The 26881-nt window shown below is 39.2% G+C and overlaps 2 protein-coding genes across 4 annotated transcripts in view; both read left to right on the top strand.

Moving 5' to 3' along the window:
- Positions 1-2559: 2559 nt before the first annotated feature.
- Positions 2560-9577, top strand: LOC127436934 (transmembrane protein 209-like). 3 transcript variants are annotated; one of them, XR_007896486.1, is made up of 15 exons: positions 2560-2662; positions 3042-3219; positions 3362-3420; positions 3511-3642; positions 3779-3999; positions 4115-4319; positions 4410-4585; positions 4737-4808; positions 4978-5074; positions 5156-5281; positions 5417-5514; positions 7520-7634; positions 7876-7973; positions 8059-8127; positions 8288-8364. XR_007896486.1 is itself a non-coding variant. In XM_051691469.1 (15 exons), exons 2-15 carry the CDS (start codon positions 3083-3085, stop codon positions 8340-8342), a joined length of 1665 nt encoding a protein of 554 aa, XP_051547429.1. In that variant the 5' UTR covers positions 2560-2662; positions 3042-3082; the 3' UTR covers positions 8343-9577. The 3 variants fall into 3 exon arrangements, 2 of the variants coding, with proteins under 2 accessions (XP_051547429.1, XP_051547430.1); XM_051691469.1 differs by having other exon boundaries at positions 8054-8127; positions 8288-9577; XM_051691470.1 differs by having other exon boundaries at positions 2592-2662; positions 3061-3219; positions 8054-8127; positions 8288-9577.
- A 1063-nt stretch (positions 9578-10640) lies between these two features.
- Positions 10641-26881, top strand: part of ahcyl2b (adenosylhomocysteinase like 2b) — a 67117-nt gene continuing 50876 nt past the window's right edge. The window contains exon 1 of the mRNA XM_051690670.1: positions 10641-11017. Coding sequence (XP_051546630.1) covers positions 10652-11017 — 366 coding nt within the window. The 5' untranslated portion in view covers positions 10641-10651. The remainder of the gene's footprint in view (positions 11018-26881) is intronic.

Genomic DNA, 26881 nt, shown 5'->3' with positions numbered 1-26881 from the left:
GGATTAATTTCAGATTATTTTACTCTGGATAGGGGCACCCGGCAGGGTTGCCCTCTTTCCCTATTATTGTTCTGTCTTGCCCTGGAACCATTAGCAGCCGCAATAAGAAAGGAAGATTATTTTCCAGGGGTGGTGGCGGGCGGTATGGCGCATATGTAAGCTTTTGCTTTATGCAGATGATATTTTATTATTCATCTCTGACCCCAGTAAATCTATGCCTTGCCTCCACAGAATTATTAATTCCTTTTCTAAGTTCTCAGGATACAGTGTCAGTTGGTCTAAACCTGAAACTTTGGCTCTGACAGCACACTGCCCAGTAACGGCTTTTCAGCCGGGCACCTTCCAGTGGCCCAAGCAAGGCATTAAGTATTTGGGCATTTTATTCCCGGCAAATTCGTCTGATTTAGTTAGAATTAACTTTGACCCCTTAATAAAAAGGTTTTCGAGCGATGTGGACAGGTGGGCTTCATTACATTTATCTCTGATTGGGAAGGTTAATGTTATTAAAATGAATTGTATTCCAAAATTTAACTACCTGTTGCAGTCTCTCCCTGTAGATGTCCCCCTCTCTTATTTCAAGCAATTTGATAACATAGCGAAGTCCTGCGTTTGGAATGGTAAGTGTCCCAGATTACATTTCAGTAAGTTACATATGCCGATTGACAAAGGTGGGTAGGCCTACCCAAGATTTTGTTTTATTATTGTGCATTCAGTCTCAGACATTTTGCTCATTGGTTGCTTCCACCTGAGAGAGCCCCTCCCTGGTTTTGTATTGCACAGGAAGTTATTGCCCCTATTTCTCCATTGCAAAGCCTTTCTATAAAACTAACCAGAGAAGTTAAGTTGCACCCCGTTATCTCTCATTTGCACTCGGTGTGGACAAAAGCGTCCAGAGTGTTTAATTCGGACATTTATTTAAATGTTGCCTCAAGCATATGGCTGAACCGCAAATAATGTATTAATAAGTTCCCTTTTTGCTGGTCAGAGTGGATCGTGAGGGGGGTTATTACACTCAGTGACCTATATGAGAGTGGAATGTTGAGATCCTTTGAAAATTTGGTTCAGCATTTTGGGATTCCCAGATCTCAGTTCTATAAGTATTTACAGCTACTCCACCTGCACTGTACTGTTTTTGGGAGTAGTTTACACCCCCCTAAAGCGGCAGATACTCTGGGAGTGGTGATTACTGCTTTTGGAAAAGGTCATGAGGCATCAGTGTATTACTCCCTGCTAATTCAGAGTCTGGGGGACAGAGCTTTAACTTCTATAAAGAGAGTATGGGAGAAAGATTTAAACTTGTTATTGGAGGAGGGAGTGTGGGCTAGGATACTAAATAGCATAAAGTGTGCATCTAGAGATGCAAGGGTGCATCTTATGCAATTCAAGATTTTACATAGATTCTATTGGACCCCCTCTAGATTGTATAGGCTTGGTCTTAAAGACACAACCACCTGCTGGCAATGTCAATAAGAAGATGGAGACACAACACATGTCTTTTGGGGGTGTGTGAAGATCCAAGAATTTTGGTTGAAGATTCAGAGTTTTATGTGTGAGGTATTGGGCACTCAGATTTTATTTTGTTCCAGACTCTGTATTTTAGGCAATGTGGCGGTCATCAATATAGAGAATAAGCACATAAAAAATTGGGTCCTAACTAGTGTTATGATCGCCAGACAGATAGTTTTAAGGGGATGGAAGTCGGCTGGAGCACCTCCATTTCAGAAGTGGTGCTTGGAGATTGGCAGGGTGGCAGCTTTTGAAGAGGGGTTATCCAGAAGACTGGGGACTTGTTTGTGGGGAAATGGGGCAAGTATCTGGCATTTTTGGAGGGACAGTGGAGAGAGAGGTGTAGTGGTTATGTATGTGATTATATATATTTTTGTTCACCACTGGGGTGTTGTTGGGGGTCGGGGTGGGGTTGGGGATTGGGGGGTGGGGGTAATAGTGGTTGTTAAGTATTGATTCTGTTTGTATATGTTTTGATTTTCTTTATTTAATAGATGAATCAATAAAAAATTGTAATCATAAAAAATGCATGATTTTCTGTAAAGCTGTTTTGAAACAATGTGTGTTGTGAAAAGGGCTATACAAATAAAAATGACTTGACTAAATCTTCACTTTCACTTTTACATCCACGTTCTTCTTTTGTTTTGTTTTTTGGTGATTCACATTCTTCGTGCATATCACCACATATTGGTCGGGGCTGGTCAGAGGTGGAGATTTATGGGAAAAAAGAACTTAAATATTGATCTGTTACTTACCTACAACTATCTTCTAAAAAAGGACTTAAATATTGATCTATTTCGCACATACACCTATCTTCAGAAGACGTAGATTTAACCAGTTTAGTCTCATGCATATCTTTTATGCTGACTTTATGTAATTTTTGGAGATTCAAAGTCCAAAATTCCAACATCCCTTTAAACAAAGAACAAATTATGAAGATTATAAACTCTTTTTAAAAAGTTGTATATTATGCCACGGAGCAAGTTTTCATGGATGTGGTTATGGTGACATGGAAACTTGAGAGACTTTTATTTTGAAATTCCATTCTTAGGGTCACTAATTTGCTGCTCTCTTCATTCTGTTGATATTCTGTTTCTCTAATGTTTGGTTTCACACAACTGACTTTACCGCGTTTACGGAGGAATAGAACGTGGAAGTATGTTTTATATTTAAAAAACAAATTTATATGGAGTTTTGGTGCGGTTTAGACCTAACAAATACATATATGCTAACTTGTTTTGTTTAAAATCGTGAACGTTATCCAGTTGTCTGGTTGTTGAGTTTGCTAGGGAAGTATTGTACATGTGCTCATTGTTTGAATGGCTCATAGTGTAATTTAACGTTTCTTATTAATATTACGAAACTACTAAATGCTATCTCCCCCCGTTATGACAGACACTGCAGCAAAGCATTTTCTTCATATTTGAGTCACTTAAACATTGTTGAATGATCATTTGCATTGATTTCCATGGTGTGACTGTGTCTCAAATAATGCTATTGTTGTCTTTTTTTCTTTTTTTTTTTTTTATCATAAGTGCTTATGGTGTGTGCCAGGTGGTAGAGGAGCAGTGCAGATATGACCCCATCAAAGGAAGGCATGACTTCTCTCATCGACAAGACCATGAGGATGAGGAGGGAGGAACAGGCACGGCAGGTGGTTCTGGCCTGGGCAGTGCTGAATGTGTCATTGGCAGGGATGATCTATACAGAAATGTGAGTTCACACATGTATGTGTTACACATTTGCATGGCTCTGAAGCCTTTAAGCAACTCTTCCAAGGCACTGTCCTGGGCTGCGTTTGTCGGCAATGGTTTACGCTTCGATTATAACGCAACCAAGTAACTTTGACGTTTAGGTCTGGGAAGCTTCTCAGCAGATACTACAACATAACCTACTGGCCCATCTGGTATATCGGTAAGTAAATGGACTGGAGAGTCAGGTCTGATGTCAGTGAAGGTGTTTTATTGTATGACTAATCTTTTAAATTGTGATTTTGTTGGACAGAGCTCACTCTGGCCTCCCTGTTCAGCCTTAATGCGCTTTTTGACTTCTGGAAGTACTTCAAGTACACCATGTCCCCTTCCACCATCGGTGTTAGTCCAGAGCAGCATCGACTTCTGGGGCTCACAAGCTCAGGTGAGTTAGTCGACACCTACAAAGAAGGCAGTGGTAACCGATCATGTTAATGGTTGTATACGTTTATAATAAACAATCAGTTTTGCTGTTAAAAAAGCTGTTCCATTAGACCGATCCATCATTGTTGTGTTATTAGGGATTCAGGCCTCTCCACCTCAGAAACAAGAGAAAAAGGAAGCTCCTGTCTCAGTCCAGTCGTCACCTCTGCAGGGACAGAACGTGCTTTGTTTTAGCCCTGCAAGTCCTTCTAGCACCAGCCCCAAATTTTCCCCCATCTGTGTGTCTGGGTACAGTCCGTCTCTGAGCAGCCCTTCCTCAGCAGGAGGACCCTTTTCACCTTCCATGGCTTTTGGGAAGGTTTGTGTTTTGCTGATGACTCTGAAATGCTTCTTGAAATTGTACTTTAATTGTTCTTGTTCTGTTCAAGCACCTACTCAAAATGTTTCCTCATGTATCATTTAAACATGTGCAGGTGTTGAACTATAGTCCATCTCCGAGTTCCTCTCCATACACAAGCAACCTCGGACCGGTAGAGGGCACCAGCCTCCGCGCTCGTTACCGCACATCCCCATCCATCTTCAGCTCCCCCGGAGGTAAGGAGGACTACATAGATGAGCTGAAGACTTTGGAGAAGTTTTTATGCCTTGAGGAGGAGAAAAGCCATCACAGTCAACTAGGTAAGAGTCTTATGAGGAGAGGAAGTTGCAACAAGCTCTGGCTGTCCTAAGGACTAGCCTAAGTTGCAAGCATTTTGGTTCCTTTTTTAGGAAGTCCAGAATCAACATCTCAGAGGAGCAGCCCAACATTCTGGAACTACAGTCGTACAGTGGGGGATTATGCACAGAGCCTGAGGAAGTTCCAATACCAACCGGCCTTCCGGTCACAAGCCCCATCTGCCCTTAAAGATGACACCGAGCTGGGCTCCAAACAAGCTGCTGAAGAAGTGTGTATAAAATTAAAGATTAAAAATAGCAAGATTTCAAATCATCTTTTTTTTTTTTAAAACATTTTTTTTATGCTTTTGTGTCCTTAATGTGTTTTAAAATAAATGCTTTAAATATCCTGTTGTTTAAGTTTTTTGCATTTTATTACAGGTCTGGACGAGAATCACAACCAGTCGTGTGGTGACCGATAGTATTGACAGCTGGACTGCTAAACTGAGAAACGTGAGCAGCTTATTTATTAAATGTTTCGATTTACATTTAGAGTTTTTTCAGTCATTCATCCAACAATATGATATTTTCTATGTCATAAAAGAGAAATCTGTGAAGATTTTGCTTTAAGAGAACAAGGTCGTTAAAGTACATTTCTTTTTACTCATCATACCCATTCCAGTGGATAAACGACACCATTCTCGAACATCTGGTAAGAGAGATGGAGTCTGTTAACAGTCAACTCAGGAGAATGGGTTGCCCTGAGCTGCAGATTGGCGGTAATTATCTTTTCGTCTAAAGATATTTGACGATGTGTTTGTTTGAGCTGCTCTCACTGTTGTTGTTCTTTTGTCATTAAGAGGCCAGTATCAGCAGTCTCAAACAAGCTGCTGTGCTCAAAGCCTCTGCAATCCCCACTCTCAATGCCATTGTACAATATCTGGACATCACACCTAATCAAGAGTATCTGGTGGAGAGAATCAAGGGTGAGTGGAGAACGCAATTCACATTTTGTATTCCCAAAACATGGTGTCTTAATTTATGAACACTTATTTTCTTTCAGAGATGATGTTAATTGTAGTTTTCTGATGACCAGTGTCCTGATGTTTTTTGTCTTGCAGAACTGGCCCACAGTGGCTGCATGAGCTCGTTCCGCTGGAATGGAGGAGGAGATCTTAAAAATCGGAAATGGGACACAGACCTTCCGACAGACTCAGCTGTGAGTTCCTTCAAAAAATGTGCATCATTTGAATGCTATTTGCATACCTGTTGCAGAGTATAGGTTCTGAGGTTATAGATGCATTGCACTTATTTTTACATTTCACAAGAATCCTATAGATGAAGTTACTATTTACAAGCAAACGCTGGGCAGCGGCACTGCCGAGTTCTTGTGGTACCCTGGAAAGGAACCACTATCTGTGGGCGATCAGTTTTAAAAACTGCTGGCGATTCATCAGTTATCATCCTTTTCCACCACCTTAGTTTTCAGTGTCTACAGAATACACTGTCTGTCAACCTCTGGTGCCAATTGAGCTGAAAATGCTCAAAAAGTACCATTTTGTAGAGTTGAAACACCCCGTTTCCAAAAGATTATTGAAGATTTGGCCCTAATTTTGCCTCTACTCTAATAAAACCCATTTGCCTCGCAGCTGGTGATGGTGAAGGAATCGCACAAACTCAGATGGTTGTTTTACATTTCCTAAGCACAACCATTGTGACCGATATGATACCAAATATGATCTAACGATGATCTAATACCACCATGCAAGATCTAACAGGACCCCATCTCCACCACCGCATTGTATACTATTTGTTAAAGGACGTGTGTATAAAAATATTGTAGGACTTCTAAAATATGCCTTTGCATTTATTTTGAATGCAGTAAATAACATGTACAATTGAAACTGGCTGTTATTAAGGATTAATATATTGAATAGTTTGAATATAAATTATTATTCGCACTTTGTGTAAATACAATTTGAGCAGTAAAGAAGATGTGAATTGCATTTCAGATGGAAGTTTTCATTCTTATGACACATTTCTCAGGCTTTAGAAGTGTGTTTAACATATGAGAATGTGCGTCAACCTGTTACATGTCTGACAAAATCATACAGGCATATTGAATCAAGTTAAAACGGTAACTGTTTCAAAGGGATTGCTCACCCAAAAATACATTCTCTCATTATTTACTCACCCAGATGTGTATGATTTTCTTTCTTCTGCTGAACACAGAATTTAGAAAAATATCTCAGCTCTCTAGGTCCATACAATGCAAGTGAATTGTGACCAAAAATTTGTAAGCTCTAAAAAGCACATAAAGGTAGCATAAAAGTAATTCTTACGACTCCAGTGGTTTAATCCATGTCTTCTGAAGTGATCAAATCAGTTTTGGGTGAAAATAGACCTAGATATAACTTTTTTCACTGTACATCTTGCCAAGACACCACGCACATTCAGAAATGGTTTTCGTCTTGCCCTTTACGCACAGAGATTTGACCAGATTCCTTGAATCTTTTAACTATATTGTGCACTGTGTAGAGGGTGAAATGCCCAAAATCTTTCCAATTTGTCTTTAGGGAACTTTGTTCTCAAAGTACTGGATTATTTGCTGAAGCATCTGTTGGCAAATTGACAAGTCTCAAATGATTCTTGCTCTTGAAGAACTAGGCTGTTTTTGGAGGCTCCTTATTTAACTTCTTTATTTAACTTTGGAGGTATCCTGTTTAACATCTCCTGCTTCACATTGCCTTGTTATTTTGACTTGTCAGATTGTTATTAGTCTTAAATTGCCCCTGTCAACTTTTTTGGAGCATGTTGCAGTCATCTGTTTTGAAATGACTGTACATAAAAACAAAACAAAAAAAACTATGAAATTCACAAGGTAAAACATCATATAATCTGTAGTTGTAGTGTTTTCAATATAGCAAAGGGTGAATATAATTTACAAATACATTTTTTTGTTTTTATTAATATTTTTCATACTGTCCCAACTTTTTTGGAATTGGGGTTGTAGTTCAAAAATAATTGACATATATGTCTTCACTATAAAACATAGTTATCCCTTTATAATAACTTTTATTAACATATAAACAGATTACTGAAACCCCAGCGCTGCCCATATCCACTATTAAAAAGCTGCTGCTTTTAGGAATTTAGAAGTGTGGTTGCCTGCTGTGTCGTCATGTTAACTTCATCTATATTACTCCACTTTCTCTTTGTTGTAGATCCTTTTGCATGTGCTTTGTACATACCTGGACTCCAGACTCCCTCCACATCCAAAGTATCCTGATGGAAAAACATTTACATCTCAGCATTTTATTCAGACACCAGACAAACCAGGTATGCTCAGAAACTCTGTTGCATATAGCAGTGGCCCTATGCAGTTCATTGTAATATTAATACATTTGATGTTTGATTTTAAGGACATTTTTACTTTCGTACCATTGTCATATTGGTACTATGTTGGGTCGCCACATGATCTGGGTCCTAAAGCAGAACCAGTTGGCCCAGAGTATTACACAGTATCTTTAATATATGATTCTGACATCGAAATTAACATATGTATACAAATTTCTAACAGTTGTGTCCAATGAGAACCTCTTTTGCATTCATCAAAGTTGCACGACCCCTCCTCATTATCAGCTGGTTTACCAGGGCCACATCTACAGCTTGCCCAAGGTACATTCGATGCTCTCCAAACAAAATTACAGTTGTGTAATGCTTCTGCTTCGTGTAACTAATGATTTGTGTTTGCACAGGGCAGAAATAACTTGTTCCACACCATCCTCATGTTCCTCTACATTATCAAAACCAAGGAATCTGGCATGCTCGGGTGAGTGTTATTTTAGTGGTTATCTCATTGATTAGTTTGAAGCTGTTTCTACTTGAGTCTACCTGCACTTTTTTGGATCTTGATAGTTTGTGTTCTTGCATTAAAGTATGAAAAATCAAATGGAAGAAATGTTTCCTATTTTATTTTTTTATTGGAACAGGAGAGTGAACCTAGGTCTTTCAGGAGTGAACATACTCTGGATCTTTGGAGACTGAGGTTGTCATGGCACAAATGAGAGGATAACACTGCAGTCACCTCTGTATATGATAAAGACTGATTTTTCTTCCATTTACATTATCATGTTCCATGGTTTTGAGATTCATTGGACTGTATAATCATAACTTGCAACCTGAATGCAAATACAGATGAGCACAAAAGACTTTTTATCTGTACAAAAAGATTTTTAAACTTCAGTACTCAAATATTTATGGCTTGAAACAGTGTCAAAATGGAGTTTTGATTTTGTATTTCATAAACAGTTTTTCTAGTTCATTTTCATAAAAACTTCAAATGAAAATAAAAATAGTTTTGCTTTTTGAAATGAATGTAAATAACAGATGAAAAGTACACTGTAATAGGGCTAGCTGAATTTTGGTGGACACTGCGTTGATTTTGTTTAATTTTTAATGCAATACAGTAGATGTTTGCACTGTTGCTGTTGTTCTCTACCAGGCCATCCACACTCAGCAGCTGTACACATGAACATCTGTTACAAGTGTAGACATGCAACCATAAACATAATTATACAGTAACTCCTTATAAAGAACAAAAGTATCAATTACTTTATACAAAGCATTGAAATAATTACTCTGTTTAAAAGAAGGGGCTTTCATGTTTCATCTCTTTAATGTTTGAAAGCCAGTGACTCTGATCTTGAATGCCAAGTGACATGATCAACAAATTTTTTTAAATGTTTTTTTGTATGTTGTATTGTGCCTGAAATGAAACTTGACATGCAATGAGCCTGCTCTTTTGTCTTTGGTTTTTAAATTAAGAAATGCCTGACAGTGTTCTTGTGTTTGGCTCCAAATAAAACCTTGAACGCCATTCTCAGATTTAACCACATGATGGTAGTGCTGTTCCCTTACAGAGGAATCTTAATGGTAGCAGTAAATTTATTGTAAATAAGCCTTTTATTTATATATATATATATATATATATATATATATAGCTCACTGCTGTGACTCTTCTTAGGCTTCTACAGTACTACAACTGGAATAGATTTCAAAAAAGTTCTCTATATTTAACAGTGGCCTCAATAGCAAGAAAACACCTAAACATATTATGGTACTACCCTGTTTTTAGATGTACCATGGTAGTACCACAATGGTACTCTCAAGTGCATTAGAAGATAAATATGTTTTGCATTCAGTGCCAGAGTAAATGCCATTACTGTACCATAGTTTTGCCACAGTACTTCATTGAAAGGGCAAGGTTGTTGTCATGTATGAAAAACTTAATTTACATTAAAGATTTGGAATAAACTTAAACTCTTAATTTTATTATTATTAAATGTAAGCTTATGAAATATATTTATTTTTGACAAATATTTTTTGTATTATTTAATTACATATTTTAAATATATTATTATAATCCTCCATGTGCATTTAAAGGGATAGTTCACTCAAAAATGAAAATACTCTCATCATTTACTCACCCTCATGCCATCCCAGATGTGTATGACTTTCTTCTGCAGAACACAAAGATTTTTAGAAGAATGTCTCAGCTCTGTTGGTCCTCACAATGCAAGTGAATGGTGACCAGAACTCAAAAGGTCCAAAAAGCACATAAAGGCAGCATAAAAGTAATCCATAAAACTGCAGTGGTTAAATCCATATAATCTGAGGCAATATGATATGTGTGGGTGAGAAACAGATCCATATTTAAGTCCTTATTTACTGTAAACCTATACTTTCTCTTTCACGTTCACATTCAGCCACTGACTGGTTGGGGCTGGTCAAAGATGATTTATAAAATAAAATAAAAAGACTGATCTGTTTCTAACCCTCACCAATCATAATGCTTCTAATGACATGAATTTTACCACTGGAGTTTTATGGATTATACATTTGCACATATACAGTGAAATTCTTTTTTTCACATATCCCAGCTAAGCTGGGGTCAGAGTGCAGGGTCAGCCATGATACAGCACCCCTGGAGCAGATAAGGTCAAGGGCCTTGCTCAAGGGCCCAACAGTGGCATCTTGGCAGTGTTGGGGCTTGAGCCCCTGACCTTCTGAGCAGTAATCTAGAGCCTTAACTGCTGAGCCACCACTGCCCCTATGGATTACTTTTATGCTGCCTTTATGTCCTTTTTGCACCTTCGGAGTTCAGGTCACCAAATCTTCGTTTGTGTTCAGCATGAGATATAAAGTCATACACGAGGGTGAGTAAATGATGAGAGAATTTTTCTTTTTGGGTGAACTATCCCTTTAACGTAAGACGCAATGATACGTGATCACGCTACTAGCGGTGAACTACACGTCCCGCAATGCCTTGCGCGTAGCGTCATCGCACCGTGCGTATGCGCTCGTGTGTCGCTTCTTTCTGTATTGGAAGAAAAAGCTCCGTGCGTATCGCAGCGATGTCAGTCCAGGCTGTGGCAGCGAAAATGGCCGAGGTCGAATTAAAAGACGTGGCCGGTAAAGACTCTCCCCTAGCTATTTCTCCGCTGACACCCAAGGTAGAGGAGAAAAAGAGTGAAAATAACTCTTCATCATCATCAACTTCGGTGGCCGCGGCGGGGGAGCCGAGCCCGTTGACCACCGCACCGAACCCCGTGAAGATGCCGCAGGCGTCCGCGATGAAGCGGTCGGACCCGCAGCAGAACGGCGGCGAGGCGTTCGTCAACTGCGACGGCACGGTAGCCGAGGCCCCTCGGATGAAAAAGGTAACGTGATTCGACACAGGCCAGTCCGTGAGATCCGTGATGGAACTTGTTTTGTAGCCTCCGTCCACCGCGGTGTGTCATTGTGTGGCGATTATTCTGGCCTATCAAACGTCCCTCAGCACCGTAACAACTGTAAATTAACGGTCATTTATCGCCTAACGAACAGATGATGAAGTCTGACAGACATACTGAAGAGCTTCACCGATGTTTGATTTGAAACTCCAGATCTTGATCGTTTGTTTGTGTTTCTAATGATTGAAAGAGACCCGCAGTGCTTGTGTCGTGGCGCTGCATGTCTCATCTGGGGCAAAACAGTTTGCCAACATCTGTATTACAATATAAGCACTTTGTAATAACTTTCATCAATAAGTCATTAACCAACATTATGTAATGCTTCAGATCAGTAACATAACAGTTCAGCAGTCGATGTGCATTCTAATACATAAAGATTCATGACAATTCATTGTACATTTGTCATATATACGCATTATATAATGTCAAGATGTTTGTTATTGATCTTAATGAAAGTTATTATGATGTGTGGTTTTTTTAGTGTGCAGCAGTGCCATTTGCAGTATGAATTTTAAGATGAAAAATGGTAATGTGAAACACCAGCTGGTTGATTTGTCTTTATGTCTGTGATGGGCTATGAATGGACATTGCAATAATATGTTTGTAGTTGATCATGGTTCTTATGATTTATATACTCATGTGTTTTTTCTGCTTGCCATCGTGGCCACATACATGCCAGCATCCACTTCAACTCATCTTATAGTTGGTATATGATATTAAGTTACCATGCAGACAGTGCTCCCTGTGCAAGTGTTTACAACATAAACACATATCTGTGGGTTTGCTTTTCACTTTCAAAAATCAAAAAGCTCTTGGTTCAGTGTATGCAGGCCGGTTTGTCATTTAACACATTTAAAGGTGGCAATGTAGGGCTCCCGTTGGGAGATAGAAGAGAAAAGCCAGTACAGTTGGGCTGATAGTACTGGGGCACAGCCATTTATATGGTTGTTGCAGACTGTTGGAACATTTTTCCAGTTCTCTGTTATGTTAAGGTTGCTTTGTCGATGTGTCCTGATTGAGAGCGTGACATTGGAAACACTACTTGTACTGTGTATGGATTTATCTTCTCAGTTTGAAATGTCAATTTTTTGGTTCCCTCTTCAAAAGCAATATCAAAATGTATGTGATGAAAAAAGACAAACTTTGTTTAGATTCTATGTAAAATTATTTTTGTTGCTCTATAACTGTGCTGTTTTGTAAGGTTGTCACTTTCGATATCTGTTCAAAAACGTGAGTCTGTTCCACCCCGCTGTGATGTGTCAGTAAGGATAAATCAGATTGTGCCGCCTGGCATGATACTTAACCTTGGCCAAGACCCGGACACCTTTGAAACTTCTCTCTATCATAAGCAGTGTGGACAGGGATAGATCAGGCGCTTGGGGGAATTTGTTACTGTGCCGGATTACTCCGCGGAGTGATTCCTGGCTTGGCCTCTGACTCTTAGCTGGCCTGACTGTTCCTTGGAAGGTCTTGGCACAGGCTGTGTTCTGAATTAATCTCTTTTCAATAAAAGAAGATCTTCACTATCTTAATGTGGCAGCCAAATACAAGATGGTCCATAGTTCAAGGTGAAGATTTTGATGAGATAAATGCTGTATATTAGATTAATTAAACAATGTTGTACAAGCTAAGATTTGTTATAAACAAAATGAATATTGGAAATGATTTAGCCTGACTAAAAGTGCAATCTAGCAGTATTCTGGACTTTTCATGTGGACCGTGTCAGATCATGATTATGGTGGCTCAGATTATCTGAGAGGAATATTCTGGAAATATTATTTTGAGCTCAATCAAAAGTAGGGATGCACCTATACCACTTTTTCTCTTCTGATCTTATTCCGATATCGGAAATCTCAGTATCGGCCGATCCGATACCAGTGTTGTTTTTTTTTGTATAATCAGTTAGAATATCTTTACATTATTGTGTGGAACTAATTGGGAGTACTCTTTAATATGTAAAGAAACACAAACCTCTAACTACACATTATTTCAATATAAATGTATAGCTTATTAAGAAACACTTTTATTGTTAACTAGTATACTGGATAATGTAGCAGCAAAATTATGAGTAAATCCAGTATACAGGTGCTGGTCATATAATTAGAATATCATCAAAAAGTTGATTTATTTCACTAATTCCATTCAAAAAGTGAAACTTGTATATTATATTCATTCATTACACACAGACTGATATATTTCAAATGTTTATTTCTTTTAATTTTGATGATTATAACTGACAACTAAGGAAAATCCCAAATTCAGTATCTCAGAAAATTAGAATATTACTTAAGACCAATACAAAGAAAGGATTTTTAGAAATCTTGGCTAACTGAAAAGTATGAACATGAAAAGTATGAGCATGTACAGCACTCAATACTTAGTTGGGGCTCCTTTTGCCTGAATTACTGCAGCAATGCGGCGTGGCATGGAGTCGATCAGTCTGTGGCACTGCTCAGGTGTTATGAGAGCCCAGGTTGCTCTGATAGTGGCCTTCAGCTCATCCTGAAAATTTTGCAAAATTTTCTCTACTTGTATCTTGTATCTCTTTTTTTTTTTTGTTCAATTTAGTTGTAAGATATCAGCTCACTTTTCCTTCTCACAGTTATTTTTTGGAACCCATTCAACTTAAATATTATTATAATTTGTAAACAAATGATAATAATAATAATTATATATTATAATAGTAATATATCTCAATCTTGCACCTTTAACTTTAAACCCTCATTTTGACATTCTAAACTCTCCTGGAAGTCCTGTATGTGTCTGTTGGTAGGCAAGTTCACAGTACTTTAATTCGCTTCTTATTCAAATTCTGGTAAAAAAGCACCTCCAGTGTCGTTCTAAATGCATATTATAAGTGAACCGAACTATTGAGCATCTACATCTGAGATGTTGTTCATGAGTAACACTCAAATGTTGCGCAACGTGTGAAGGCTAAAAATAGCCGTGAGTGTGTGTGTAAACGGAGCAGTGCCATTCAGTAACGCGCTGGAGCTGCGCGTGCATTTTATATATTTACTTATAAAACACAGCCTTTTGTGATTCACAGAGCTATTGCACGTCTTCAAGTGGCTTTGAATGAATGCACGAGTCATATGAACTACTTTAATTGTGTTTTTATGGTTCTTTTATGTCATTTTTTGAGCTTGACAGTAACGAACATGACTAACACACAGTATCAGATTTGGCTCGTCGGACCGATACCCGATCCGTTTAAAAACATCAGTATTGGAGCCGATACCGATCCAGGTAACGGATCGGTGCCTCCCTAAAAAAGTTATTGGTAATGGTGTTGCCAAAGTACCGAACTTTCAGTAGTCGGTATTGATAAGTGAAATTTCATGGTTCTCGATACCAATTCCGATACCACAGCAAAAATATGCTAATATTATAATGTACTATTGAACACCAGTTTAGATATTTTTTTATTATTTAATAATTATTGTTTAATAAATATTATTATTTTCCAGAACATTTTTTAAAATGTAATTAAATTTCATCATCAAAATGATGTCTAATCAATAAATTCTTAAAACTTTTTTAACAATTGAAATTTGAACTTTTCAACATGTCATGGCATTTTTTGCCAAACTTTTATTCAACAGCTGTCTTGCTTGTGATATTTTGATTATTATTATTATTACAGTGAATATTACATTTTACTATACAGTTGTAATATGTTTTTATTACATTTCTTCAATTTCTAGCATCTAGATTGTATTATGAATCGTGCTTTTATTATGACGTATGTTGCCGGAAGCTTCACTCTTCCAGATAAACAGTTTGCCACATGGTCCAGTGTGACCACTGAAGACATTTAAGTCATGGCTGAAATCTCATCTGTTTACACTGGCCTTTGAGTCTGACAAATGAAATGTAGGACACAGTTTTGGAGTGTTTGTATTTTAGATTACTGGTGTTTGTGGTAATTTTGAAATGTTATGTTTAAAATGTTACTACTTTGAAGCACTGTGGTCACTGTGGTTTTAAATGCGATATAAATAAAGCTGAGCTGAGATTAAAGCGCAAATGCTGTGATTTTAATTATATAAATATATATTTTAAATGTGTTGCGTGGTTCACAGTAGATTAGTGCTCTGCTCTGTCATCTCATACAACGTGAATGACTGTGGAGTTTCTAGTGGATGAGCGGTCGGATTTATTTGAAGTATGCAGCTCGTCCATAGTAAGGCTGCAGCCTTTAGCAGTTTAATAAATCACACTAGGACATGTCACGATTTTAATTTGATTAATTGTCCATTTCAGTGTAAAAGGAGTCACAGAACAAGCCCTCAAAATAAACGTGTGAGCATTTTAAAGCTGTCATGTGTCAGTAAGACTGTGTGCGGTTTCCGAATAAATTCGGTGCTTGGTACTAGCGATACTGCAGAAACACTGGTATCGTTACATCTTTTTTATTTTAGTACCAATTTAGTACTGAAGTAACAGTACTTTTGACAACACTAATTGGTAGCATAATGTTGATTACCACAGAAAATTATTTTGACTAGTCCCATGTTTATGTAAAAATCGTGGTTACAGTGAGGCAATTACAATGGAAGTGAATGGGACCAGTCCATAAATGTTGAAATACACACTTTTGCAATAGTATTGCCACAAGATGTAAACATTACATGTGACGAAATCTCTTTTCTACATGATTTTTGTGTGATAAAATAGCTAATAGTGTATTCCCAGAGACAGTTTAGCAGAGATGGATCACTGGTATTAAAATGAATGGGAGAAATTGGAAGGGCCAACAAATATAAATAAAATGTAGAGCCAATCACCATTTTAGATGCAGACATCGCCTGTCAGTGAACTAGAGAAAGTGTGTGCGCATTAGCTGAACCAGCCAGAAAAATAGCGTTTTATTAGTGCAATCTGAGCTAAAGAAGCACAATTCATGATACCATTGTTGTCGGGTTGTACTGCTGATATGAATTATGTTCTTTGATGGTAATCTTGACCAACCGTTTTGGGGATTTCGGTCTTTCCCAATTCAATTAGGTAGGAGCTGTACTTTTATGCCACTTGTTTACATTACATAGTTGCCCATAGGCCTGTCAAGATTATTAAATAATCGTCTGATCATGGTTATTTGATCTAACCGTGGTTATTTGAGATAACCGCGATTATTGTGCACTTTAAATTCCAATCACATTTTAATGCACAAATAAGGGAATTTTAAGAGAATATATAAATGCCATCAGTGGCATGTTTGAGTGTCATTCAGTTGAACTCCGAGCGTCATTGAGCCGCACCACATCAACCAGAGAAGCTCCAGTCTTGAAGAGGGCATGAAGCGCTTCTAAACACTCTGATACGCTTGCCGTCAGCAGAGGCTCGTGCCAAACTCCCGTGAAAAATATAAACTAAGAAATAGAGCTGTTCAGTTTGTAGTCCACAAACCCAGAAGAGTATTCGCCATGGGTTCCATCAGGAGTTTCCTATGGGGTTTTATAAAGGGGGTTTTGGATTTATGAGTAAAATAAGGTCTGTGGTAAACATTACTTGGTGATACATGGACGTTTTGTTCTACATCATATATTGCACACTTTTATACCTCAAATGTGAATTTTGAAGCTGTATCGATTGCATATTTTTATATATTTTTTTAAATCACTTAAAAGGAAATCGTATATCCCTATTTTATTATTTGATTTATATATTTGAAGTGAAATATGTAAAAATTATTATGAAGCACACATATACCTTAAGAAATATGATGATTTATGTGACAGTTAATCGTGAAAGCCCTAAAAAGACAATTAATTGTCATAATCACAATTATTTGTTTGACAATTAAACGTCAGCTAGATTTCATAATCGTGACAGTCCTAATTGCCCAGCCTGCGTGGGAGTATTCCAAAGATGGCTGCCAAGTGGACTGACTTGCCTTAAAAGGGACTTTGGGTTTGCTGTTGTTGCGTTGTCTTGGCAACAAAGTTGTAATATTGGATTTAACTTTACACTGATAAGGTAAGTGATTTTTATCACACTAAAATCATGTAAACATGTATAATATTTATGGCATGTGGCTATACTTTTGAAAAAGTTGTTATGGACTTGACCCCTTCACTTCCATTTGTAAGTGCCTTACTACTAACTGCAATTTTTGTTTTTCAAAACATAAACGAGTGGTGAGCTGAAAATATTTTTTGTGGTATCAGCATTTTGCCACAAATCCTGTTGATTTTGATTTGACTTGTATTGAACCTGGAATATTCCTTGAAGTGGGTTTGGCATTTGGCACCATCCCAAATGCGCCCTTGGCACAGACACAGTTGTGTACCACTCAACTGTCCTGAAGGATTGATGCTTTCAATGCAAATGCCTTTAAAAAAAAATTGTTTTTGTTGATATTTTTAATTATTTTTTTACTGTGACACATTGTTGTCATCCTGTTTTATAAGAAAATCTCATCTCTAGTCTATTTATCCACCCATAAAGCATGTTCACTGTTGTTCTGGAAGAGTTTGTTACATCACGCCTATGTTGATTCGGTGAAGTGGACAAGAGGGGGGAGGGCGGCAAATTGTTACACAGTGGGATGTCACTAATCCATGCCTGTCCATACCGTCTTTTCCTAGTGTAGCTATATGTAGGTACGTATGACCTGTAGTTTGACTAAAGGATTATTATGACCTCTGTGAACTCCAGGCATTGGTGTGATAATTCGCACTTAGTGGAGTCGAGAGATTTCAAAGGTGTAGAGAGGAAATGAGGGTGCCAGTAGACAAGTGTTCACTCTGCTCCCCTTTCATTGTTTCGGTGGGTAAACTGTTGTTACTTTGGCATCAGATGTGAGGTTTGCGCATGCCTTGCACTGTTGTGAGGTTATGTCACTAAGCTATTATTCTCAGGATGCTTATGCCTAACAGGCTTATGTTGTGATGCAAACATGACTTGCATGTTGCAATGCTGGGAATGTTCCATGTTTTCTTACATTTTTTATTGTTTATACATCACCAGTGAAATGTTTGTACACACCTACTCGTTCTTTAATATTACTATTTACTACATATTAGAATAGTAGTAAAGTCATCAAACCCATGAAATGTAGGAATGGGAATTATTTAGTGACCAAAATGTGTAACTAATAAAAACTATTTTATATTTTAGATGGTTTTTAAACACTATTTTTCCCCAATATGCAGGGCACTTATTGGCTGCTTTTTAAAAAAAAAAAAAAAAAAAAAAAATCTGGTCTGACTCATCCATTTAACAAAAAAAAAAAAACATTTCATTTATATTTGTCGACAAAACTAAAGTAAGTATTTGTCAAAATGTTAAGATCATAAGAATCCAATTAAGTCAAATGTGTTCAAACTTTTGTCTGGTTGTGTATAATAATGCAATAGATAGAGTGCATTTAAAGTTTGGTGATAAGGTGGTTTGATTTCTCAATTAACAAAGGAAAACCTCTCCAGTTACACATGTAACCTTGGTTCCCTGGGATGAAGGGAATGAGTCATTGCAGTGAAATGCTTCAGGGAATTCCTTTTCCATGACCTAGTTGAAGCCCTTGTATCATAACGCCAATCTTATGATTGGCAATGGTGTTTGAGCCCCATCCTATGTAGCGCATTTGCCCTATATAAGTGGGCACTCAATCACCATTTCTTCAGAATTTTCGGAATGAAGAACAAGAATGCATTGCTCATACCTCAAAACTCTGAAGTCCTAGTGTGGCCAAGTTTTGCCCTTCACCTCAGGGAACCGAGGTTACATGTGTAACTGAAGTAGGGCTGAAACGATTAGTCAGCGTTATTGACAACATCGACAATAAAAAAAAAAATTTGCCCAGTTGACATTGAGACCTAGGCTGTTCAAATGGTGAAGTAACAAGTCCCTGTGCTCTCATAGCAGAGTCTCTGATCAGGCCAGTAATAGCCAATCATTGAGGTAATTCAGAATGCGCATGCCATTCATCTTCAAAGGGGTGAGCACCGCATCGACACATTCCGTGAACGTGTGCAGGCGCCAGAGACAATCCGAAGGGGAGGATTTTGAATTGATATGTCGTTCCCTCGAGAATCTCTAGAACAGCCTGTGATGTGGTACAATTCGTATGTGAAAGTACGTGTCCTTTAGATCTATTGATGCAAACTAGTCCTCTGTGCGGATGTGCGATAAGATCTGTTTCTGAGTTAACATTTTGAATTGCCGTTTTGCAAGCGCGCGGTTCAAGTGTCTCAGATCTAAAATCGGCCAAAGCCCACCACCTTTCTTCAGAAAGAAAAGATAGCAGCTGTAAAACCCATTGCAGGCGTGGCAGCTCGGAACAACCTCTATCGCATCTTTTGCACGGAGATTGTGAATTTCTGCATGTAATACAGGCACGTACCGTGACGGAACCATCGAGGACAAAACGCTGTTGAAGCGAGGCGGTCTACATGAGAATTGAATCAAATACCCGTGTTCGATCATTGTTAGCACCCAATCTGACATGCCCATGAGCGACCGCCACACGTTCACAACGGGATAGCGGGTGCTTTATATTTGACACTAATTGTGATAGCGCGCCGCTCACCATTGGGAAGCGGTTGTGCACAGTGTGTGAAATGGGGAAGCAAGGGAAATTCTCAAGAATGGCCTGGGCCTGGGTAGCTCATCAAGTAAAGACACTGACTCCAGTCAGGCTTTGGCCCGGTTGCTAGGGTGGGTAGAGTCACGTTGGGTTAACCTCCTCGTGGTCGCTATAATGTGGTTCTCGCTCTCGGTGGGGTGCGTGGATGCCACGGAGAATGGTGTGAAGCCTCCACACACGCAAGGTCTCCGCAGTAACGCGGACAACAAGCCATGTGATAAGATGCGTGGATTGACTGTGTCAGACGCGGAGGCAACTGAGATTCATCCTCCGCCACCTGGATTGAGGTGAGTCACTATGCCACCACGAGGACCTAGAGCACATTAGGAACTGGGCATGTCAAATTGGGGAGGAAAAATAAATGAATGGCATGAGCCAAAGTTAATTAGTACACTAAGGTATGGTTTATGAGTGTGCAAACATAAGAGAGAGAATTGCTTTTATGTAATCATTATGAACAGAACCCAAAGAGGGCTCAATTCAAATGTCACAGATGCAGATAGGCCGGAAGCCACCATCTTTCGGCGTTTTGATGAGAAAATAAAGGCTGTGATTCTCTCTGTGCACCGTTCAGGGAATGACCCCTATTCTCACAAGGAGATTTTCTACATCAGAGCGTAGAGTGGGCGTGTCCTGCACTGTAACGTGGAGGATAGAACGTTGTTTAAGCGAGGCGGCCACGTCGTGAACCGGAATGTATAACCATACACTACCGTTATTTTTAACACACTGAGAAATGCTCGGTAATGTGCGCCACGCGACAGCGTAATGAGCGGGTGGGCGCCGAGTTTCGTGCTTGTGTTGAGGGGAGCTGCTCTTTATAAGTGTGGAGTATGGGTTGATTTTTCGCTGAGATGCTCGGAAGCACGCCACGCGATCGAGAATGCATGAGTGGGCATGGATAACGGGCACCGATGGCTGCCACTTATCAGACGGGAGCTTCTCACTCAGAGCGTGTCACACATCTGTGCACAGTGCTAATAGTGTAAAGGCTTGCGTGAGCTAACAATAGACACCAATCACCATGGTTGTCATGGCGAGTGAGTTTGGTTGGAGAGGAAAAAAGATATTTTAGCCTTCAGCAGGTGTCAAGCAGGCGCTACGAGGTACACGCGCTATTCAAGCAAGGCAAGTCAGCATTGCAATAAAGACTGACTCGTTCCCGGCGAGAAGGGCGAGTCTAAACATAATAGAAAAGGCAGGAGTTCTAGATTCCTATAAACGCTGTACTTCCAGGGGGATTCTTCCCACTAGGGACTGATAGCGCTATTTGCGTTACAGTACAAAGATGCTAAAATATGCCTGAGGATGGCAGCCCCTCTGATCTCGGCGTGCGCAGAGTAGGGTGTGTGCCAGGTCTCAGTGAGAACCGTGTGAACCTCAGGGAAGAATGACACCGCTTTCCGAACCATGGTCTTTTGACAGCGGTTGGTGTGCAGGAATCATTCATTCAGACAAGAGTTTTCCGGCTTGACAAGAAGCGACTACTCAAGGTCGAGCTCCTCGACTGCCCGCATAATGACGCAGAGTAACTCGTATAAATGGCCAGTGCGCGCTCCTCACCCTCACTGGGGGAGGGGCTGCAACATCCTTCATGGACCATTCTACCATGTCCGATGCTAAGAGGGACATGGCATCATTATGCTAATCAGACCCACCGAATACGACAACACCGTACTCATTCATAGAGGGCCGGAGGTCGTCACGTGCATACTGCACTGGCAAAGATGCTGCACAGGAAGATCAAGGGGCTCGTGGGTCTTGCGAGATCCTCCTCGGATTCTTCCATCTCTACCTTGTGGCCCCGCCGTGCTTCCTCGTGTGGTCCCTCAAGACTAAACACTGGGAATTATTTAACTGGGAATTATGTTGTGACTATAAAAATCCAAAATAAATCAAAACTGTTATATTTTAGCATCTTCAAAGTAGCCACCCTTTGCCTAGAATTTGTAGAAATTTACTCTTGGCATTTTCTCAACCAACTTCTTGAGGAATCACCCTGGGATGCTTTTTAAACAGTATTGAAGGAGTTCCCATCTATGCCTGGCACTTATTGGCTGCTTTTCTTAATTATTTGGTCCAAGTCATCAATTTCAAAAAGTTTTGTAATGAAATAAATTAATTTGGTGGCACAATTATATTTTTGTCTACAAAACTCATTTGAAACATTTATTAATACACCTTCAGATCAAAAGGTTTTTAAGATCATGAGAAACATTTCAGTCAAGTGACCCCAAACTTTTGAACAGGTGTGTGTGTGTACGTACACACACACACACACACACACACACACTGGCGGCCAAAAGTTTGGAGTAATGTACAGATTTTGCTCTTATAAAAAGAAATTGGTACTTTTATTCACCAAAGTGGCATTCAACTGAGTTCTTATCAAAAATTCCTCCACGTGCAGCAATGACAGCTTTGCATTCTAGCTGTCAGTTTGTCCAGATACTCAAGTGACATTTCACCCTATGCTTACTGTAGCAGTGGCCATAGATGTGGCTGTCTTGTCAGGCACTTCTCACGCACCTTACAGTCTAGCTGATCCCACAAAAGCTCAATGGGGTTAAGATCCATAACACTCTTTTCCAATTATCTGTTGTCCAATGTCTCTTTGCCCACTCTAACATTTTCTTTTTGTTTTTCTGTTTCAAAAGTGGCTTTTTCTTTACTATTCTTCCCATAAGGCCTGCACCCCTGAGTCTTCTCTTTACTGTTATATATGAAACTGGTGTTGAGCGGGTAGAATTCAATGAAGCTGACAGCTGAGGCGTCTATTTCTCAAAGTAGAGACTCTGATGTATCTGGGCCTTCCACATCTCTTTCTGTCTTGTTAGAGCCAGTTGTCCTTTGTCTTTGAAGAAGTGTACACCTTTGTATGAAATCTTCATTTTTTGGCAATTTCAAGCATTGTATAGCCTTCATTCCTCAAACGAGTTTCTAGAGAAAGCGGTTTCTTACAACATGCCGGTCAGTTAGATTAGATTAGATTCAACTTTATTGTCATTGGCTCTGTACCTGTACTCTGCACAATGAAATGCAGTTAGCAGCTAACCAGAAGTGCAAATAGCTATATATACATATACACACAGTGCATCTGGAAAGTATTCACAGCGCTTCACTTTTTCCACATTTTATGTTACAGCCTTATTCCAAAATGGATTAAATTCATTATTTTCCTCAAAATTCTACAAACAATACCCCATAATGACAATGTGAAAGAAGTTTGTTTGAAATCTTTGCAAATGTATTAAAAATAAAAAATGAAAAAAAAAAATCACATGTACATAAGTATTCACAGCCTTTGCTCAATACTTTGTTGAAGCACCTTTGGCACCAATTACAGCCTCAAGTCTTTTTGAGTATGATGCTACAAGCTTGGCACACCTATTTTTGGGCAGTTTCTCCCATTCTTCTTTGCAGGACCTCTCAAGCTCCATCAGGTTGGATGGGGAGCGTCGGTGTACAGCCATTTTCAGATCTCTCCAGAGATGTTCAATCGGGTTCAAGTCTGGGCTCTAGCTGGGCCACTCTAGGACATTCACAGAGTTGTCCCGGAGCCATTCCTTTGTTATCTTGGCTGTGTGCTTGGGGTCATTGTCCTGTTGGAAGATGAACCTTCGCCGCAGTCTGAGGTCCAGAGTGCTCTGGAGCAGGTTTTCATCAAGGATGTCTCTGTACATTGCTGCATTCATCTTTCCCTCGATCCTGACTAGTCTCCCAGTTCCTGCTGCTGAAAAACATCCCCACAGCATCGTGCTGCCACCACCTGCCATTGGCCAGGTGATGAGCGGTGCCTGGTTTCCTCCAGACATGACGCTTGCCATTCAGGCCAAAAAGTTCAATCTTTGTTTCTCATGGTCTGAGAGTCCTTCAGGTGCCTTTTGGCAAACACCAGGTGGGCTGTCATGTGCCTTTTATTGAAGAGTGGCTTCCATCTGGCCACTCTACCATACAGGCCTGATTGGTGGAGTGCTGCAGAGATGGTTGTTCTTCTGGAAGGTTCTCCTCTCTCCACAGAGAAATGCTGAAGCTCTGTCAGAGTGACCATCAGGTTCTTGGTCACCTCCCTGAGTAAGGCCCTTCTCCCCTGATCACTCAGTTTGGCCAGGCGGCCAGCTCTAGGAAGAGTCCTGGTGGTTCCAAACATCTTCCATTTACGGATGATGGAGGCCAGTGTGCTCATTGGGACCTTCAGTGCTGCAGAAATTTTCTGTACCCTTCCCCAGATCTGTGCCTCGATACAATCCTGTCTTGGAGGTCTACAGACAATTCCTTGGACATCATGGCTTGGTTTGTGCTCTGACATGCACTGTTAGCTGTGGGACCTTATATAGACAGGTGTTTGCCTTTCCAAATCATGTCCAATCAACTGAATTTACCACAGGTGGACTCCAATCAAGTTGTAGAAACATCTCAAGGATGATCAGTGGAAACAGGATGCACCTGAGCTCAATTTTGAGTGTCATGGTAAAGGCTGTGAATACTTATGTACATGTGAGTTTTTTTTTTAATACATTTGCAAAGATTTCAAACAAACTTCTTTCACGTTGTCATTATGGGGTATTGTTTGTAGAATTTTGAGGAAAATAATGAATTTAATCCATTTTGGAATAAGGCTGTAACATAACAAAATGTGGAAAAAGTGAAGTGCTGTGAATACTTACTGGATGCACTGTATATGAGTATATACACTAAAGATTTTTTATGGAGTGCAAAGTTATGAGGTAGAGAAGCAGAGACCAGCTCAATACAAGTGTCTATGAATACAGTACAAGGTGCAAATGAAGAAGTGTAAATACTGAAGGTGCATTGTACAGAATGAGGTATAATATATGTAAATATATGGCCGGTGACCATAACAGTGCAAGTGGCATCAGGAGGTAGAGTATTACATACTGTGGCAACTCAAAAACCAACACAAAGACAATGTTAAGCTTAATTTAACGAACCAAATAGCTGTCAGCTGTGTTTGATATAATGGCAAGTGATTTTCTAGTACCAAATTAGCAATTAAGCATGATTACTCAAGGATAAGGTGTTGGAGTGGTGGCTACTGGAAATGGGGCCTGTCAAGATTTGATAAAAAATGACTTTTTTCAAATAGTGATGGTGCTGTTTTTTACATCAGTAATGTCCTGACTATACTCTGTGATCAGTTGAATGCCACTTTGGTGATTTAAAGTACAATTTTCCTTCCGAAACAGCAAAATCTGTACATTATTTCAAGCTTTTGGCCACCTGTGTGTGTGTGTGTGTGTGTGTGTGTGTGTGTGTGTGTGTGTGTGTATGTATATATATATATATATATATATATATATATATATATATATAATATATCAAAGGATACAGCTCCTGCCTGGATGCTGCGGGAAGCGGGTAGATGTCTCGCTGAAGCAAAGAACCCGATGCCTGCGGCGAGGCGGAGAAACTCTTCGCTGGAACACTAGAGGGGGCGGGTGAATCTTTCGCTGCAGGCGCTGAGAGTCAGGTGAAGAATGTCCAGATGTGTCTGCAGGGAAATCCCGTCTGCTGGAAGGTGTCCATCGACTGTGAAGAGAGGGCTGATCAAGAGTCGTTTGTTGTAGTCAAGACGAGATGATGTCGGTCTTGAAGGAAGAAAATTCTGAAGAAATAGTGATTGAGCGCCCGCTTATATAGGGCAAATGCATGCCTAAAAGGCTGGGGCTCAAACACCATTGCCAATCATAAGATTAGCATTATGATACAAGGGCTTTGGTTGTGGAAAAGGAATTTCCCAAAGCATTTCACTGCAGTGTTGAGTGAACTGAATCGATAGGGAACTGCTGGTTTCACACTTTCTTTTAGAGCAATATTAACATTGACTATTTCCTAATTGAGCTGTCCTTTTATGGAAACATGTTTATCATATATAGCCTATGGTCAAGATGGGGCTTGCAGAGACCAGCTGCTGTTTTTTCTTTTGGATGCATTAAATGTCTTCCAGTTTTATCCATCCATCACTATGGAGAGACAGTGTGTTAGAGATATATTGCTGATAATTCTGATATACAGTATGGTGTTCCGTTTGCCAGAACTTGCCAAGTTTCCCAACTTTTAAGTTGCTCTTCGTTTGAGAGGCCTTCCATGAGTCAGAGCTTGTATGACACCAATGTTTCTTTCATTATGTCAACAGCCAACGCTCTGATACACCCAATACGTGGCAAACCAATACAGCTTGCTTTTTTTCATTGGAGTTTGCTCCTAAGTTGTTTTGGACTCTTCATTTTTTGTCCTCCATATCCATGTTTACGCTTCCGTTTCTCTTCTTAGAGAGTTTTGAAATTTTTGCTTTGAAATCAATATCATTGAGACATGTGGTTGGCTACATACAGTGATTTGATCAGTGCGTCTATGTAGCAGTCCGCTCGGTACCAAGTTTCTTATTGCTCGCATGATGTCTGCTGAGATTTCAGCCTGCACACGGTGAAAGCAGTTGACAGGGAAATATTTGTCACTATGGTGTGAAGTTTGATGACTTTGATTAATGGTGGAATGGAAACAGCTAGATCTAGATAGCCTGCCAGTGTTTATCTTCACTCATTTAGGAGGTGGTTTGTCAGTTACCGATGCTAGACGTTTTACTATTCCCATTGTTTTCAATGATGGATCTCTTTACCATAACACCATAATTATTTACTGTATTACTCTTAAAAAGATACTGTTGTGCAGTCATTTTTTTATTATTATTAAAATCAGCAAAAATGAAAGGCCAGACAAAAAGGAAGTTCTACTATGATATAGAAATACTTGTACTTAGGGGTGGGCGATATGACCAAAATCCTGTATCACAATATAAGTAATTTTATATCACGATAACGATATATATCACAAGATAGTTAAAATTTTCTGAAAAATTAATAACATTTTATTATGTTATGCCATGTCGCAATGTGTAATTTTGAGTAATCCAGTCAGTGAATTAAATATTTTATAAATGGAAACTTCATCTTATATAATTTTCTCTTTATTTTGAACTTGAGAAACATAGTAAAAGTAAAAAAAAAAAAAAAGAAATAAATGCCACATTTCAGTCTGATGATGTGAACCAATTTTCTTATTGTTGTTGTTGTTATTATTATGATTATTGTTATAACTTTCCTCAAGAAACTTAACATCTTAAAGCAATGCAAAAAGTTAAATAACATATATATATATATATATATATATATATATAT

The sequence above is a fragment of the Myxocyprinus asiaticus genome, chromosome 47 (assembly GCF_019703515.2).
Source record: "Myxocyprinus asiaticus isolate MX2 ecotype Aquarium Trade chromosome 47, UBuf_Myxa_2, whole genome shotgun sequence".
NCBI lineage: Eukaryota > Metazoa > Chordata > Actinopteri > Cypriniformes > Catostomidae > Myxocyprinus > Myxocyprinus asiaticus.
The sequence above is the reverse complement of the archived record's forward strand: the minus strand, read 5'-3'. Positions and strand labels throughout refer to the sequence as shown.